The sequence below is a fragment of the Protopterus annectens genome, chromosome 17.part0, assembly GCF_019279795.1.
Source record: "Protopterus annectens isolate FY-2018-M chromosome 17.part0, PAN1.0, whole genome shotgun sequence".
Taxonomy (NCBI): domain Eukaryota; kingdom Metazoa; phylum Chordata; order Ceratodontiformes; family Protopteridae; genus Protopterus; species Protopterus annectens.
Genome location: NC_056751.1, coordinates 321,894,757 through 321,914,030, shown reverse-complemented (window position 1 = coordinate 321,914,030; position 19,274 = coordinate 321,894,757). Strand labels below are relative to the sequence as shown.

Below are 19,274 nucleotides of genomic sequence, written 5' to 3'. Positions count from 1 at the left end.
TTAGAAGAAGAGAAAGGTAGATAGTAAGTGTAAAAAGAAAACGGTTCAGTGTATGAGACATAGCTGAGTAAAGGTGAGATAAAAGAAGTTATGATATTAGTTGTGATTTATGAGTGAGATACGGGAGGTAAAGTAAGGCAGAGGGAGAGGAGAGACAAGGAAGAGACTGGTACTCCTAAGTAATCAGGGAGGGCAATTATAAGGGGTGGAAGGTGGGGTTAGAGGAAGGGTGTCTAGTGAGGGAGGATAGAGAATTAGGTCTAGGGAGAGGGGGAAGAATGCAGATAGTGAAGAAAGGTGTGTGTATGATTGATGTGATTGATGGGAGGAGTGTGGAGATGGAGGGTTGTGCATAGCTCTCAAACTTCCATCTCCAAAATGAGGAACACTAGCCCTCATAATGTGGAACAAATGGGCAAAATGTGGAACACATACTAATGGCTTACTAACAACTTCAACTAGGAAGGTCATAGGATGGTTAAAATATGCTGGTTTTACTTATAAAGAAGATCTTTTAATGCATTAATATGATTCATTTCTGTTTACAATGGATTTCACTTAAAAAAAATTCTAACACTGAATGTGACGGTGTCTTTCAATGTGGAACTTTGAGGAACGTGAACTTTTTAAGACCCCAAATGAGGTACGTTCCTCATAATGAGGTACACTTGAGAGGTATGGGGCTGTGATTGGAGGATGGGTGGATAGGTGGGGGCAAGGAATAGTTATAAATGTAATTGAAGTGGGGGTGGGTGAGAATGGGGGTAAGGTAGGGGAGTGGAGTGAGACCGGAGGGTGAACGGAGCAGGTATAAATGACAGCATTGCAAAAAACAATCTACAAACTAGAAATCTATATGGAAATAAATGCAGTTTAGTGCACAAACACTGGTAAAGTGAATACTATTAAAATAAAAATACAGGAGCAGTGCCATTTAAAGAAAAAACAAATTCTTCAAATAGAGATCAGTATAACAGACATTGGGTGGGCCTAATCCATAGCATCTGAAACCAGCACGCGCACACACAATGCAAAATACAAAGACTATTTATTGTCCGTAACTATAATGAATAACAGATTTGTGTTACATACACAAGCAGGCTATTACACCACTGTACTAGTTGCCGCAGGAGGTGATAAATTGAGAGAAGTAACTGAATGTAAAGGGACTGCAGGCTGCTTTAACTACCAAAGCTGATGGGTGAAAAAAGAGATAGGAGTGCTCACAATAACTGGAAAACAAAATAACAATACAATAAATTAACAAGAGAAAATGATTGTCACAAATATTAATAACAGTACAATGATAGTTAAATGCACAAAATAGTACTATAACAGAAACTACATAACTATGATAAGGATACCGAGAATAAAACATAAATGGTTACCACAATGTTAACTACTGCAGATAGCGACCAATATAACAACAAACAGTCAAATACATCAAGCTAAATAAAAAGGACGAGTCAGTACAGGACATTCAACTTATCTGCTCAATGAGGACAGATTATGCAGCCACAGTAATCACAAGAATGTGTTCTGTAATTAATATCTGCAAAGTATAAGTCACAATATTACAACAGTACAATAACTAACTTACACAGCGTGCACGCTAGTATCAGAGATGCCATGTAAACTAAACTGAAGGTTTTGAAAATTGGCGCCCTTTTCATTCCCAATATTTATCAGCTCTGGCTGGACCAAAAGAAATGGGAAGGCACAAGTACACTAGGAGTGAACCAGGTAGGACTGGCCAATATAGACACGGTAGAAACAATGACAAAAACTAGAAATCTATATGGAAACAAATGCAGATTAGTGCACAAACACTGGTAAAGTGAGTACTATTAAAATAAAAATACAGGAGCAATACTGATAAAAGAAAAACAAATTCTTCAAATAGAGGTCAGTATAACAGAAATTGGGGGGGGGGGCTAATCCATAGCATCTGAAACTAGTGCATACACAATGCAAAGTACAAAGAATATTCCTTGTCCTCTGTAACTATAATGAATAACAGATTCGTATTACATACACAAGCAGGCTGTTACACCACTGTACTAGTTGCCGCAGGAGGTGTTAAACTGAGAGAAATAGCTGAATGTAAAGGGACTGCAGGCTGTTTTAACCACCAAAGCTGCCTGGTGAAAAAAAGTGATAGGAGTGCTCACAATAAACAAGCAGGCTATTACACTGTTGTACTAGTTGTCGCAGGAGGTGTTAAATTGAGAGGAAATAGCAGAATGTAAACAGATTGCAGGCTGTTTTAGCCACCGAAGCTGCCGGGTGAGAAAAAGTGAGAGGAGTGTTCACAATAAACAAGCAGGCTGTTACACCACTGTACTAGTTGCCACAGGAGGTGTTAAATTGAGAGAAATAGCTGAATGTAAAAAGTGTGAACTTGGTCAGTCAGAGGTCTTTGATGCTGACCTTGACTTCAGAGCAGATGTCAAAAAGGAGCCACCCCAGCACTGAGTCTTGAGAGACTTCACTAATGGCCAGCCTTTATCCTGATTTTCTCTGTCCAACCTGTGAGCCAACTGGTTTTCCAGTGAATGACACAGAGGTTTATTACCTAATTTAGTGAGTTTCTACAATGCTTGAATTTAGTATGGTGTTGAATGCCTTAGCCAGTTGGATATAGTTCTGAAGGTTTTCTATACTGTCGTTTATCAAATCAATGATTATTTTTTCAGACTACCTGTTCCAGGGTGTTCATGTTGACAAAATCTAGGAATATTTGGGCCTGCAAGTTTGAGGTCATGTATGTTTCCCAGTTTACAGTGGAATAGTTAAAGCCATCCATGAATATGGTGTTGGGTTAAATGGGGAGTGACTCCAGTTCATTTAAGTAAGTATTGGGGATTTTCTGGGTCATAGAAGGAGTCCTATAGCTCCCAAAGATATGGTATGGAACTTTGCTTTTGGTGAGCTGCTCATGGAGAACTCAAGTGTGTTATACTGCTTAACCAGCCTTGAGATGTGTTTGTTTTTGATGAGAATTGAAACACCTCTGCCTTTTGTCTCTTTCTGTGCAGTAGCTGGTCAAACTGTGTGGAAGGCATTAAAGCCCAACACTGCTGAGGTGCTCTCCACAGCTTTAATCAATGTCTCAGTAACTACACAGACATCTGTGCTCTCCAAGGTGAAGAGAGTTTGCACAGAATGGAGTTTTTTTTTTTTTAGATTTCTGGCATTGAGTGGCATCAGCTTTAGATTATCCTGGGTTGGTTTAGTTCTGTCGGATAGTTTATCAGCTTGGCAGTACCTAAAAAAGACACTATGGGATGGAGAAGGTGTTAGCCAATATTCAAAAGTCGACAGGTACAGACCATCCTTGGCCAAGCAGCATAGCTGCTAGCCACATCCTACCATGCAGACACATATTGTACCCCTCTTCAAATGACACCAATACTGAGCTAATTATTAAATTCAGTTATTTTCTGTTCATATTATGGCATCATCCTTGGAGAAGGTAGAATGTTGTTTAGTGTTAGGCTTATACTGTCCTCTGACAGATAACCTGAGAACTCCATTATGTCTGTCTTCATACAGCCCAGGGAAGTATGTTTCAAGTCATTTACACCCATGTAGACTTTGACTGAGTCATACCAGTACTTGTGATTCAATGACTAAAGTGCCCTAGATAACATGGTGGATTCTGGCCCCCGATGGGCAACTGACTGCAACCCTCTCTTTACTCAGCCTGATGAGTGGGACATTGGTCAGCCTCACAATGGAATCACCTGTGAAAAAGATATTGGATTGTGAGCTTCTTTGCCTTATGGACTTCAACACTAAGGCACTGTGAGTTGTGGCTGATTGTGTCATGCTGGGTGTTGCAGCAGTAGTCTGTCTTTGAGGTTGCTGAGGATACTTAGTGTGATTTCTGCATTTCAGATATCTTTGTTGTTTAGGTAGCTTACTTTTAAGACCTCAGCATATGTAGGTCTGTGTATTTTTCCTGTAGTGTGTGTGGCAGGTATTGTTCCAGCACCACTTGCTTGAAAAATTGAGTCTCCTTGTAATGATTCCTGAAGGCGTGAGGCCGAGGTACCAACAGCATTTATAAATTTAATTGCAGTCCATTCATTGTTGGCTCATCTGTCTTTTCTTCAGTGATTGCTGTGTTTGAGGTTTTTTCATGTTTTATACCATCTCCTTGTAGTGTGTCAGGAGTTAAAAGCCTTGGGTTGTACACAGCTTCTTTCAAAAAATGTTATCTGCCACTTTTAAAAGAAAACAGTGTACATCACTTCATTTTAATGACTACAGTCACATCCTGAAGTAAAACATTTCTTTTTGCCCTTTTGGTTACTAGCAAGTCAACTGAATAATAACAGTTAACTTTGGGTCACTTATTAACTGCTTTAGAACTGCAAACTCCAGTGCCATTATTCAGAATATAGTCAGTTCCTTCAGTTTGTACATATCCTTGTTTTACATCAGTAATCCAGGAATGAGTTTATGCTAACTAGTGCTAGCTAATCATGTATTATGAAATTTGCCTGCAACTAGTAATGTTCATAAATTTAGAATAATTATAACTACTACCCCCATTATTGTTTAGGCTTGGATGACTGATGCCTTTATAGTCAATGTTTGGAGTAATTTGTTAAACATTTTAAGCTGTTTTTCTTGTAACTATCTGTTTTTGCTCTTTTGTTCATAGGTAGGCACTAGGCTATCGGCCCAAGGGCCTACGTAAGCCTAGCCAGCAAGGTACCATAGCTTACGCCACCCAAGAAAATTATTTTCCTGTGCCACTGTCCAGCAGAGACACAGAAGTGATCTCCAGGGTGTAGTTCCTATTTCCCATCCACTCATCAAGATTTTTCTTGAAGAGTGCTAATGAAGAACTTTGCTTGACATAGATAGGTAGCTTGTTCCAGAGTATAGGAAATCTCTGGGACAGGAATCTATCCCTCCAGCATATCCTGTTTATTGTGGTGACAAGGTTTAGGTCCCTAGAGCATGTAGCTCGGAGGGAATGGGGTTTCTTTAGGTGTAGCATGTCCAACAGCTCTGGGTTTGACATAGCTTTATATGTTAGGCAGAGATCACCTCGGAGTAGGCAATATGCTATGGAGTAAAGCTGGAGTTTTTTGAGGCGGCCAGTGTAGGGCATTTGTTTGAGGCCAGTAATCCTCTTTGTGAGGTACTTCTGTGGCCTTTCCAGCTGCTGCAGATGTCTTGTGAGGTACATTCCAAAAGGGGAGTTGTACTCTATAATGGGTCTAATAAGTGACGAGTAGAGGGGAACAATGACCTCTTTTTTTCCTGGATGAGAAACCTTTTATGATGAGGTGTGCCACGTAGAAGGACTTCCTGACTACTGTGGCAATGTGACTATCAAAGGAGAGACTACTGTCCACCTGGGTCCCAAGGTCTCTTATCACACATTCAGTGTTAAGTAGATTGCTGCCTATGTGGTAGTTCATAGGTACAGAGATTTTACCAAAGGTTCTTCACCAGATTTCCAGTTTTAAGTATAACTTTCACCATAATTTCTTGAGCACAGTATTATTAGAATGCAGAAGGTCAATATGATGAATTTGGGAGCTGGCATCTGAAATCACCAGAGTATCCAGCAGAAGCAGCATGCCCTATGTGAATGCCAATGGACCTACCATGTTAAATGGAAAAATGCTAATGTGTGCAAGTCATGGCCGATCTCCTTAGCTGCTGATATTCAGCAGCAAATTATGTTAATTTCACCAGTCTACGTTCAGACTGTAGTACATCTGATAAATTAAGAGTAAACCATATATAAAATCATTGTGTGTGTGTGTGTATATATATATATATATATATATATATATATATATATATATATATATATATATATATATATATATATATATATATATATATATATATATATATATATATATATATATATATATATATATATATATATATATATATATATGTATATATATATATATATATATATATATATATATATATATATATATATATATATATATATATATATATATATATATATATATATATATATATATATGTGTGTGTGTGTGTATATATATATATATATATATATATATATATATATATATATATTTAGTGTATATATATATATATAGGACTGGGTATAGGGTGGGTTATATGAGTTAGGGTTAGGGTGCAGGTATATATATATGTATATATATGTATAGGGTATATATATATAGGTATATATATATATATATATATATATATATATATATATATATATGTATATATATATATATATATATATATATGTATATATATATATATATATATATATATATATATATATATATATATATATATATATATATATATGTATATATATATATATATATATATATATATATATATATATATATATATATATATATATATATATATATATATATATATATATACACACACACACACACACACACACACATATATATATATATATATATATATATATATATATATATATATGGGTCCCCTTCAAAACATCTAAAACCCATAACATCTAATTTCATAACATTGAGACCAGAACATCTAATACCCAAAACATCAAATTTCATAACATCTAAAACTACAAATCACATGAAAATAACATCCCCTCCACATATAATGACACCAAACTACTAAACACACTTTTTACTCTGCCCCCACTCCCCCAATAAATTAAATGTACCAACTCCAAGATCGCACTACAGGGGAAAAAGTTAATTCATGAAAACAGTTACTGACTTGCAAGTCTGTTGTAGCAGTAGCTAACTAGATGTGCATATGCCCTTTTCCTCAAGGTAATGCGATCTCAAAGTTGGTATATTTAAGTTACAGGAGTGTGGGAAGCGCAGGGGGCTTGCCCCCCTGCAAAAACAATGTACATAATTTTTTGTACTGTTTCTTTAAAGGACAACCACACCCATAGACTCAAAAAACATGTTTATTTCATCATGGTGTGGTGTTTCCTACATTTTAACACCACTCTGAGACTATTTAGAGCTTTTTAGATATTTTTATACATAATTTCTGACTCTGACCACATGGGGTCTAGCATCTTGAAATAATTCTGACTGTTTAGTCTACCTCTTAGTATCACAGAATGCATCGTTTGCCTCCAACAAATTGCATCAGATCTGCCACATTTTGCCTAAAGCTCCTGTCTGCACTGATTTTACAGGCATTCACTGCTGTGTTATAGTCACCTACTTTTGGTTAAAATTTTATTATTTTTCAGTGACTACTTCAAACACAAGCAGTGCAAATGCTACAGAATAGAATTGAAAAGTGCATTTTATTGTTCTTTCTTCTTAGAAATGCTAACTTGATTTCTTTTGTGAAAGCTGAAATCTAGTTCTTTAAGATATCCCCCCCCCTTCACACCTATCTTCCCTAGCTGTCAAAGAGCTAAGGGTAATTTGACCCATTATCTGCATGTGATATTGTACTGTTTTCTTGTTAGCCTTTCCTTCCTTACAGTGGGAGACTTTTTTGTTGCACTCTTCCTGTCAAATTTAGAACCAAGCTCCATAGCACTGGGAATAATCACTGTTTTGCAAAGCATCAGACTTCCACTTATTTTTCTTTCCTGTTTGGTTATATAGCTAACAAATGATGCACTATAAACAGGAAGTATTTCACAGACGTGCATGACAGCACCTACATGCTTTTTAAGTGGCAATTTAAGAAAATTACGGTATTGCATACTTCTTGTAATCTGATGTAGTGTTGTCGATTAATTGTGACAGACACCTGCTTCTTATGTAAAAGCATGCAATTAATGTCTACACATGGTCATTGCAAATTTATGCTCTTAGTTTTTGCAGCTGTTACTGTGCTTCTGCCTGTACCTTGTCACATATCGGTAGGGCTCTTCAGAAAAGAGAGATTATAGTTTGACATTTTTGCTAGGATAAGAGTGGGCTGGGCAAGGCAGCTCTGACATCACAATGTGGGAGGTCCACTGGCTCTTTTATACAGCATGCAAATCAGGCGGGGATTACATTACTTTGGGGGAGGAAATGTCCCGGTAGCTAGAGCAAGAGCTCTGGGAGATGTGGCATCATCATTTCAGAGCCAGCTAGAGATTTTTCAACTTGGTTTTCAAAGTGAAAGTAAAACAGTACGGAAAGGTAGGAAGCCTAACAGGGAAAACAGTTGAGTGGATTAGTTTTTAAAGCTGCATGGGTGATTTTTCAAGGCTGTTTCAATCAACGGGGACTAAAAGAGACAGCAGGTTGAGTAATGTGTTTTAATATCCCGTTGTTGTCCTTTAAGGTAGTGTAGACTTACGGGAAGGGTTAGTAGTAGGATGGTGGTTTAGCAGTGTTTAGCCATGTTTTTATTTTGTTCTTTTTACGGATGGTGTGCTTTATCCTGTAGGTTGTAATGATTTTGTGTTTCATTCTTGTAAGGTTTTGTTCTTCTGGGATTTTGTTTACTTGGTCTCAGTTATATGTGTTTCATTCAAATGAGCGTTCGCTCATTTGAAGTAGACCCATTTGCACATATGGATGTATGGCTGTGTGTGTTTATCTGTCTATATGGCCTACAATGTTGTGTAACAGCAGAGACCTTTTTCTTATACTCAGACAGAAAATATTGAAAATTGAGCAATATAACCTACCTTGTCTTAAGCTTATCCATCTCAAAGATGTTTCATTTTCTGGGAAAGAATTGACAGAACCATCAGAACCTGGAAAAAAGTTACACAGGCTATGACACCATTTGAAAACAGAGACAAATACAGAAGTGCAGCATCAATTAAATGTCATATACTAGTAATTCCTAATTCCACTGAATCATTACATAGTGTGTAATCTGTGCAGTAAAATATTATGTGACAGAAGAATGCAGAGTATATATGCTCTGGGGAACATAGTTTTGTGGAATATTTTAGAAGATTTAGCAGAAAATAATCTGTATTATACACATATCTAAATGCATTACAGTTAGAAACAGATTACACTACTAAAAGACACAAGAAGTAGCATATTTGAACAGTAACAAAAACAAACATTATAAAACTGTAATTGTATATTTTGGTAGGGTGGTATACAGTAGAAGGTTAACAAAACGCTCCACCTTACTCAGACAGCAAAGCCAAGGTAGCTGTAGCAGTAAAATATTATGTGACAGAAGAATGCTGAGTAAATGCTCTGGGAACATAGATTTATTTAACATATAAGCTTTAAGTGTGCAAAGTAATCCATTTAATCAATTAAACCTTTTATATATGTTTACTTCTATTCTATACTCTATAATTTTTATTTATTTAAACAATTTTGTAAATAATTATGTACATAAATATAAATATAAATATAAATATAGATATGAAAACCAAATGTAACAACTCTGTAAATATGGATGTAAATACTGAGAACAGTTTAGAAGTTAAAAGGAGTAGATCCATATTATATTTATATTGTATATTTTAGTTTCACCTATTAGAATAAGTATTATTAATTTAATAAGACCTGTTTCTTGAGTCTAACATTTTATACATATACATATATTTATAATTATATATATTATTATTTATATATATATTTATTTATATAATTTTATACATATTTATATATATTTTTATATACATGTTATAAACATTTGTTTAGATTCATTGAATCTATTGAATGAGACACTGTAAATATAAATGCACAGGGTTATCCTTCTGATAAATTTACGTTTAAATATATATATTTTATACAGTTTTAGTATTTTAAACTTTTAAATATCAGATTAATTGTATCAAAGAGTGCCAAAGGTTAGTAGGATAGGCTTGGGCAACATTGTGCCTCAGATTTAGAGTTTATAGTTTATAATATAAGAAAATTAAACAAAATAGATCAAATAAACAAAATAAAAATTATATAGTATAGAATAGAAGTAAACATATATAAAAGGTTTTAAAATATGCAAGGTTCACATTGATGTTGATTTGTGTTGTGTATATGCTCATTCAAACCATTCAAGTAACATTGTTCTAATATTGTTTTAACATTGTTTTTAATATAATAAAATGTAATTAATTAATTGATTAAATGTACTGTTGACGGTTGATGGGGGGTGGGGTTACACATATAAAAGTGTATTGTAATTGTTAGTTGCTGTTGTTTTTAAAAAGTTTATACAGTAGAAGGTTCTTTTTGGTTTTGATTCGTATGTTTCTCTCCCATAGGTCAGTTTACTACTACTTCTACTCAATTGTCCTCTAATGAATATGTCTTACACAAACAAGATTCTCTGTTTAAACCACAACTGTAAGCAAATATGTGGCTTTCTGTGAAGTGTGCACATTCATTTTCAGCAGTTTATATTTAGAAAATATTAAATGTCAGGTAGTTACATAACTATTCACCGAAGGGCCTCCAGCTTGCTGTGTGGCCTTATATTTAGTTAAAATGGGTTTATATGACTTCACTGAGTTTTTGGAAGCTTGAAACTCATGTTTGAGGCTGCATGATTGAGTTTTCAAAAACTTGAAAAAATAAAATCCATGTTTTTGCAGAGGGGCACCCCTACAACCCCCTGCAAATTATACCAACTTTGAGATCACACTATATAACTGCTTCAAATGGGAATTTACCCTTTTCATCACCATAGTGCAGTCTTGGAGTTGGTATATATAATTTTCAGGGGGCACATACAAAAACGTAGATTTTTTTTTATTTTGAGTTTTTGAAACTTGATCATATGGTTTTGACCATATGAATTTTGTGTTTCCGAATACTCATTGAAGTCATATAAACTCAGTTAAAATACCCCAGATCCTGTATAGTTTCTGACCCTAGTGATAAATTGGTGGTGTATTTGCAAGGTCTGTTCCAAAATATTTAAAACAACAATCTGTAGATGGGGCTGAGGAATAATGTTTAACTTAACACCTGTTACTTTTGTTTGACAATTTGCTGTTGCAGTTCTTCCTAATACCGATGTTTCTGAGCTCACAGCAGAGTATTACATAAAATAATATATGTCTTCTTGTTTAAAATGATTTATGTGAAGCAACTGGCTGTTGCTGTGAGAAATGTCATTAAATACAAATTTTGAGAGGATAAGTATGTATTAGTGTCAGAGAGTGGACTTATTCCATCTAGTTGATATTTTTAAGTAGCTGGCTTCCTGCATACATTCATAAACTAGAACTGTTACTTGTAATAGACTGAAAAATTAATATTTCTGACAGGTGACTGTCACGCATAGGCACTGGAAGCTGTTGAAGACTGGGGGCAGAGGGTGAGAGGGGTACTTAGTGATCTAAAAGGGCAATTTTTATAACTATTTACTACCACAACATAGGTTCACTTGGAGGACATTTTAAGCTTAGCCAATTCCCTTTTGGTGCTTGAATTAACATTTTCTGATTGGTCTTACCTATCCCATGGCTGATAATTGTATATTAGCCCTAGTGAGAATAACTGTGATCATACCATAGATAATTTAATGGGATCCATGTAAGGGATGCAGCATTTAGGAACTGCCTCTATCCATTAGTGGCATGAGGGGCAATCCTGGAGTACATTTTCTATTACCCATCCTTAGATCCAAGTTGCATTTGAATATGGATGGATGAGCTTTGTTTTATTTTTATGGATAGTCTGTTCTGGAACAGTGTTAGCCTCTGTGATATATATATATATATATATATATATATATATATATATATATACGCATCTCTCCACAACATTCAGTTTAGATACCTGGACTGAGTATTTCTGATGGCATTTGACTTGCTGATGTTCAGTAGGTCCATATGTATTAGGTCGGAGGATGCCTTGTATGGCAGACATGTCACCTCTAAGCACTCTGTAGGATACTGAGTATAGTAATACATCTTTGAGGTGGTCCATGCAAGACCTGTTGTTTAGGACTTGTATCCTTTTAGTAAGGTATCTCTGAAGGTATTCCAATTGTTGCATGGGGATGGACAGATACATGCCAAAGTGGGCATTATACAAAATGATTGACTTAATGAGAGCTTTGTAAAGGGGAACAACAGTATCTCTAGATCTAGTCACAATCAATTTGTTTATAAGCTGTGCAATATAGAAAGACTTTCTTATGACTCTGGGCACATGTTAGTCAAAAGCTAGGTCAATGTACACACACGTTTCTAAATGCTAAACAACTGGGTCAGTTCTCAGAGGGCATTGTCATGATTTTGACACCAGTTATTATTTGGGGCAAACTTTCCTGCATGATGGTTAAGTCATTTGAGGATTCAGTAACTGTTCCTAGCTTGCAGTCATCTCAGACTTAGCTGGCCAAAGCCCTTTGTTATTTCTTTTTACTTTTGAGATATATATGCCAAAGAGAAAAATTCTCAGCACCGAACCCTGGGGGACTCCATTGATGACTGGTCTCTCCTCCTATTTTGATCTCCCGCATCCTGTGAGCAAGTTTGCAATCCAGTCAGTGATGCAAGTGTTTGCTCCTACATTATTCATCATTTGTACTACACCTGAGTAGGGGATTGTGTAAAAAGGCTTGGCCAGGTCAGGGTAATGTGATGTGAACTGTTTTACCTTCATCCACTGCTTTGGTAGCAAGAGTAAAGCTTAAAATCTGCCCATGATTTTGCACCTTTCACACTTTCCTCTGGGCTGTTTTCAAACATTTTTAGGGCCATGCCTACATGTATGCATTCTTTGATTCACCTTCCCGATTGTATTAAATTATATTCCTTGTATAATACAGCACCAGTTGTTAGAATGTGTTTTACATTTGTAGTTTTGAACAGTCTTCTAGTAAGCAGTGAAACAAAATGTATGAACCAATAATGACAAAACTACCCATTTCAGAAAATTTCAACCATAAAAGGCCACTCAAACTTCTGTCATTACAATCCACCAATATCAAAAATGTCTGCAGAAGTAAGTTATCTAAATAATTCCACATTAAAGGGATCTGTAACTATTGAAGAGGTTGCTGCTAGGAAGCAACTTTATATTTCATTGTTTCATCTACAAATAAAGTGCCTGTAGCCCTTGAAGAATAAATTGCCTATGTTACATTAAAAAATGATAAGCTAGTAATATTGCAATAGGGAATGGATGGAAAACTGATAACAGGTTCATAGTTACTAGGTAACTCCTCCAAAGGAGGACATTCACAGGACTGCAGCATCCACTCCCTTTAAAGTGCAACACAGTACGATACCAGCAATCCAGCTGCATACTTTGGGAGTAGAACCCACAGCCTTCTGCATCAAAAGTGAGGCTATTACCTGTTGTACTATTAACAATGCAAACAGACTTGGTATAAGCAGCACTAAACTTTTATTTTCCTGAAGCTGTCAGCTCCTTGTAAATTTTTTTATTTATTTAACATTTGTTTACCTGGAAATTCTAACTTGCAACAAAGCCAATTTTCAGCAGAGACCCAGGGAGAAATGCTCCAGATGCATGTCTTTGTAATGTGGGAGGACACCGGAGCACCCAGAGGAAACCCACACAAATACATGGAGGACATAGAGACCCACACAGAAGGCACCCCAGCCAAGAATCAAACCGGAGAACTTCTTGCTGTGAGCCGTCAACACTACCACTGCACTTGCCACTTGTCACGACTAAATCTGTCAATTTCACAGCAGAAGAAATCTAGAAAAAGCCAAAATTATTTGGGGGGGGGCAAAGGCCCAAAACCAGGGACACATTTTAAATATTGCTTGTATAATCTTAGAAAGTTGCTAACATAGTGTTTTATGTTATCATGTGTTTTCAAACAAGATAGGAAGACTGAAACTTAAAGGGCTATCATTATCTAGTGAATTCCGTTCTCACTGATTTGCCAGAAAGCAACAAATTTTAAGAGGAACAGACCAAAAGTATGAGCCAAATGTTCTGTGAACATCTAGAGAGTTGAGAGCTATGGATTCGAATTGTACAGGTTATAGGTCACATTAAAGGTGGGAAAAGTTTTAAAATGTTTTAGTGTGGTCTCATTTTTTATATCACAAAAACCTGGCATTTTAACAGGGGTGTGTATACTTTTTATATCTACTGTGTATGTGTGTGTGTGTGTGTAAATGAGTAGGCTTATATCCTCATATATAAAAAGTGAGGTTCTGTTACCATTTAGATAAAATGTATTTATAAATGCTACCATATTCTCTATGGTAAAGTATATTGTATCAGTGCAAGTACTATTCAATTTTATGTGGCTTATTTCCAATGTCATCTAGTAGGGTATTTTGTTAAGCAATTTCTCCTTTTACTTATCTTCATATATTTAATATTCTGAAAGGACTGAACACTACGCTGAAGAAATATTTATGATAACCCATATCAAAGAAAGGCATGCTGCAAAAATTTTAAGCTTCAGTGGCCACCAAACCCCCTAGAGGCATAGATTGATGAAACAGCAAAAATATACCACAATAATAATTGTCCTTAGAAAGTGGCTTAAAAAATACCTTTGGCCTTTTGGGAAAGTGTCTCAAAGTAATTTCAACTTATTAGTATATTGGTTAAGGGAGAAAAAGAATTGTTGTGGGAAGAACACATTTATATTAGCACATTAATGTCACCTCCTTCAATATGTTTCTGAACAAAATTTGATTTAGGAAACACAAGAGTTTACATCATATTTCTTCTTGTCTTGCCTTGTCAGAAAATAAATAAGAATGGAATGAGTATGGCTGGTTTTAAAGGGATACTGTCACCCATTTTGCATCAGACTATTCTTATGTGAGCAACAATATGGTCTGAATACCACTGGCAATGAAATTATTTAATGTATTAATTCCTTTTTCTGCTTTCCAAGTACATCTATAGTGCATGGATAGGGGTTTAATTACTTGATGGGATGAAAACTAAAAATGTCTTTTTGTACTCATTATGTGCACACTACTGGATGATGATAATGTAAATTGTTTTTCAAACAAATTACCGTTACGTTCTGAGCATCTTCAAACCCACAATGGCTTACACAACTACCTGCAGCTCCATTTTATAGCTTCATAGAAGTTAACAGAGCTTTTATAATTGTTCTAACTAGCTGGTGTATCACTTTCATAACATGAAGTTATCAGAAGAAATTAAAGTTCCAAGACATTCTTGTTTATGCTGAAAATGAATTGCAGGCATGACCATTTTGCTTGCTTTCATTTGTTTCGTCAACTTGAAAGCCATTTCTTACCATATACTATGACATAAAGCTAAACGTTTGCTGAGAACATTGTAGCCCTGAGTAAAGGAACACTGTTACTTGTTTTTGCAAATCAGATAGTTGGTCATTTTGAATGTTAAGTGGCATTTGCTGAATAAGTGAGAAACTGCACACACCCATGAAGAAAGCAGTCTTTTCAAAATTCTTAACATGATAAAACTGTAGACAAAGGAAGGTAGGGTTGTAAAATCCCTGTAGGTGAGAGCTCATGCAAGAGGTGGGCACTAACTGTACTTTTTAATGGGCTTGATGTGTTGACCTTTATTTTCCTTAAATGCCACAAACCCCACAGGATTTATTAACAGTGACTGACACGAGCAGGTTGTAGTTTGGATCCATGCCCTTCCCATCTTTTTAATGGGTACTTTGCTAAGAGCAGTCCCATCCAGTGTGAGATCACTGGAGTTTACTGATAAGACTTTAGGAAAACAAAATGATACGGTGAAACACTCCCTTGTTTCAGGCTGCCTGGTGATTTACAGAACTGTGCCCAATATCTTTATGGGTAATATTCCCTAGAAAGTGTTTGCTTTGCTGTTGAATAAAATCTGCTAAAATATATCTTTGACTGTATATTAACTAGCATCACATAATGGGTTGATGGATTTTCTAAACACATTTTTAATTTGGTTCTGGAACTCCTGTTTAATGCCTGTAGCTGCTCCACAACATGCCTTTGGGAGAAAATGTAGCTTTTCTTGCTGCACAGGGTCAAGGATACTTTTCTGCTATACCTAACCTCTCTACACAGAATGAAGTGTGTCTCAATTGTACAGGACAGATTTTATGAATACTACCAGGAGATGCCCACCTTGGGGCTGATGAAATATCACATAAAACATTTTAACAGAAACATTTAAGATACAAAAGCACATACTCTGCAAACACTACAGAACAATACAGTGCAAAACACTAAGAAGCCATCCCTTTTTTTGCAGAGGGCTCTGTTCCCACATCTATGCTTCCTGGAAAGTGGTGCACATTTGGAGAAAAGTTAAAATAAAAAAAAAAATCCCTCTTCTCCAAGTCACATGACATCAGAAATATCAGCATAGACCTGCAACACACCAAACTATAAAATATTGAAATATTAACGTGGAACAGAGATGCTGAAATTGTGATATTTTAAGTTATAACAATATAATAGATGACAGACAGTAAGTTTCTCTTCAGTCTCGTTCCAGATAAAAAGTTCAACTCAGTGCACCAGTACATTACAAGTATTCTTTTTATATCTTATAGCATCACAGAAAAAAAGTTCTACTAGACATGGGCACCAGTTTCTTCAACAGGGAAAAAAAAAAATAACTGTAGTCTTGGACTTCATTCCACTACTGCTAAGGGTTAAAGTAGTGACCAGATTGCTAGAGGTTACAACTTTAGCATGTTGGGGACAGTAGTTGAGTACACACACACACACACACACACACACACACACACACACACACACACACACACACACACACACACACACACACACCTCCATGGTCTTGCAGCTGTAAAAGTGTGTGTGTGTGGGGGGGGGGCGCTCCCTCCTCCTTGCTCTATGATTCAGGCATCTATGTGACTGTGTTATCATTGTTTTCCTGAAAGGAAAGCCTTTATCTTCCATCACAAACTATCTTAATATGTCTCTTTACGTGGATCATCCAAACAAAAAAATAGTTTGCCAAATAACCAGTGGATGCTACAGCAACAGATGCTATAAAGAGCATGACATTATTCATTCTTGAATTTTTTTTCTTGTGTGCAAGTTGAATGGCACCATCCTGAAAATTCAGTATTCTTAAAATGTTTAGCTGCCTCTTAAAGTTAATGAGTTAACTAAATGCAATGCTCCCAATTGGTGCTGTGCAAATAGCATCATATAAACTTTCAGTACTTCTAGTGTGTTTCTAACACCTGTAGTAGGACAATGGGTTCATATTACGTTGGCGAACGTTCAAAAGTCTGAACGCCATATGGTTTAACCCAAACGTTCAAACTTTCAAAGGTTCGAAAACGTCAAAAAAAAAAATAAACAGAAAAAAAAACTACCTGACGGTTGTAAGCAGGGGGCAATCCCCCCTGCACCCCACACCCCCGCTCTTTAAATATACCAAATCTGAGATTGCACTACAGTGCAGTAAAGGGAAATCTTCCCTTTCCACAGTGAATGGAAATCCCCATTGAAACGTTCAAACTTGTCCAAGTTCGAACATATGGGTTCGACAATATGGCATTCGAACTTGTTACTGTTTGACAACGTAATATGCATCCTAGGACAACTATGATAACTTATCTTCGTAATATAAAGAAAATGTTCACAGCTGAGAACTGAATAAGAATAACTGTGGCAATATAGTTTTTTCAAAAACATTACTTGTAAAGTGCAAATGCACCTTTAAGATTAAATTGCTGCAAAAGGCTTCTGAATGCTTGCATTCTTAAACATGACTTCCCTTGGCATAGAAGCTCCAGGCTAGACTAATAGTTTCTAAGTACAAGTGCAAAGCTAAGTATGAATGAAAAACTGGTATACTTTAAAAATTTGTAAGGGAGTGCATTTTTGGGGGCCTAAACATTTGCCACCCCATTTTCAATGATCCCCACAATACTTTAATGTATTGTCATGCTCCTTTTTAAATTTCACATGGTGCTTTACATTTTTAAGGTGATACTCAAATCTCCAGAACCACACCTGATTCCACAAATCCCAAAGCCAAGGTATTTGCTCAGCGTACTCATTACATTACACTATATTATACTATATTATATCTGCTTATAGCTTACAAGCGTAAGTGGCTCAACAGTTAACCTGCTGAACTTTGGTGCTGCAAGAACAGATGGCTATGTTTTTTATTCCCACTGAAGGTGAATGGACTAATTTTCCATTACTAATGCTGCAAAGAAACTGTAGGGGGGATGCTGCACTCTTGAGTGTGCCATCCTTTGGATGAGACATTAATCCTAATTCCCATGTGCCTGAGGTGGTGGTAGATAAAGTAGAAATAAAAGACCCCATAGCACTTGTCAAAAATAATAGGGGTCTTTATTAAATTCATGTTTGCTTATCATACCTATATAATATTTAAACAAAATTACACATTTGCAATATTGTATGCACATTTATACAAAAATATTGTTTAACCCCAATCCTTTAATCTAGAACCAAAATTTCACTTCTTGTAAAATCTGTTTTATATCCATTGTCTTATTATGTAATATCTCCCACATCTTGCTTTCCACAAAAAAAACAAACACAAGCAATTTTTGTCTATTTCTTGCATATATTTTAAATTACGTTTACCATAATAACTGTACTTTATCATATTCATTGGTATTTCCTTTATACTGGCTTCTTTCCATAACTCTGTGCTTTTCCCAAAAGTATTTAAGTCTTTTACAGCCTGTGAAAAATGTCATACCGATTCTTCTTCTTTATATACTATGCATTGTCTTTGTTCATACCATTTATAGTTCATTAACCATTTCACTGGTCTGCTAACATTACCCTTCATAAGGAATGCTTACATTTATTAGCATACCACAACTTCATCCTACCTGTCTCACTTTTTAATATCTCTATTTCTTTAACTATCACTAACATCCCTCTGATATTCCTTCCCTTGACTCCATATACAACATATATTTTTTGTATAGCTACAGAAAATGAGATTTGTTCACCAACACCAAAACAAAACACTAAGAAATTGACAAAAGTGTTTTGTAAACCTCTCTTGTGAAGAGCTTATCATAATTTTGTAATTTGTGCTTCTTAAAAGTTACAGGTCCCTAATTCTCCAACTTCACCATATCATTTTTTCCAAAGTAACTTTATCAGTCCTATATAGAAATTGTCATCTTGTAATCAATCATCAAACCATTCATTAAGTCCTTCTAAGAAATATTTATTTTCCTCTTCTGATACCTTTTAATAACATTCATATCCAGTGCCATCTTCTGCAGGCACACTGTCCGTTTTCTTATGTTTTGCTTTTTTCTGAATAGCCCCCACACTTCCTTTGTCGGTATTGCACATACCTTCTTCACTCCACATTTCATTCCTTTCCTTGCCTTGTTTAAACCACTTCTTCAAAATAGCCCTCTGTCTCTTTCAGTATTCTACATCT

The 19,274-nt window shown here is 35.7% G+C and overlaps 1 protein-coding gene across 1 annotated transcript in view; it reads right to left on the bottom strand.

The window, feature by feature from the left end:
• Window positions 1-19,274, bottom strand: part of LOC122791434 — a 523,655-nt gene that overhangs the window by 392,212 nt on the left and 112,169 nt on the right. The window contains exon 4 of the mRNA XM_044059176.1: window positions 8,621-8,689. Coding sequence (XP_043915111.1) covers window positions 8,621-8,689 — 69 coding nt within the window. The remainder of the gene's footprint in view (window positions 1-8,620; window positions 8,690-19,274) is intronic.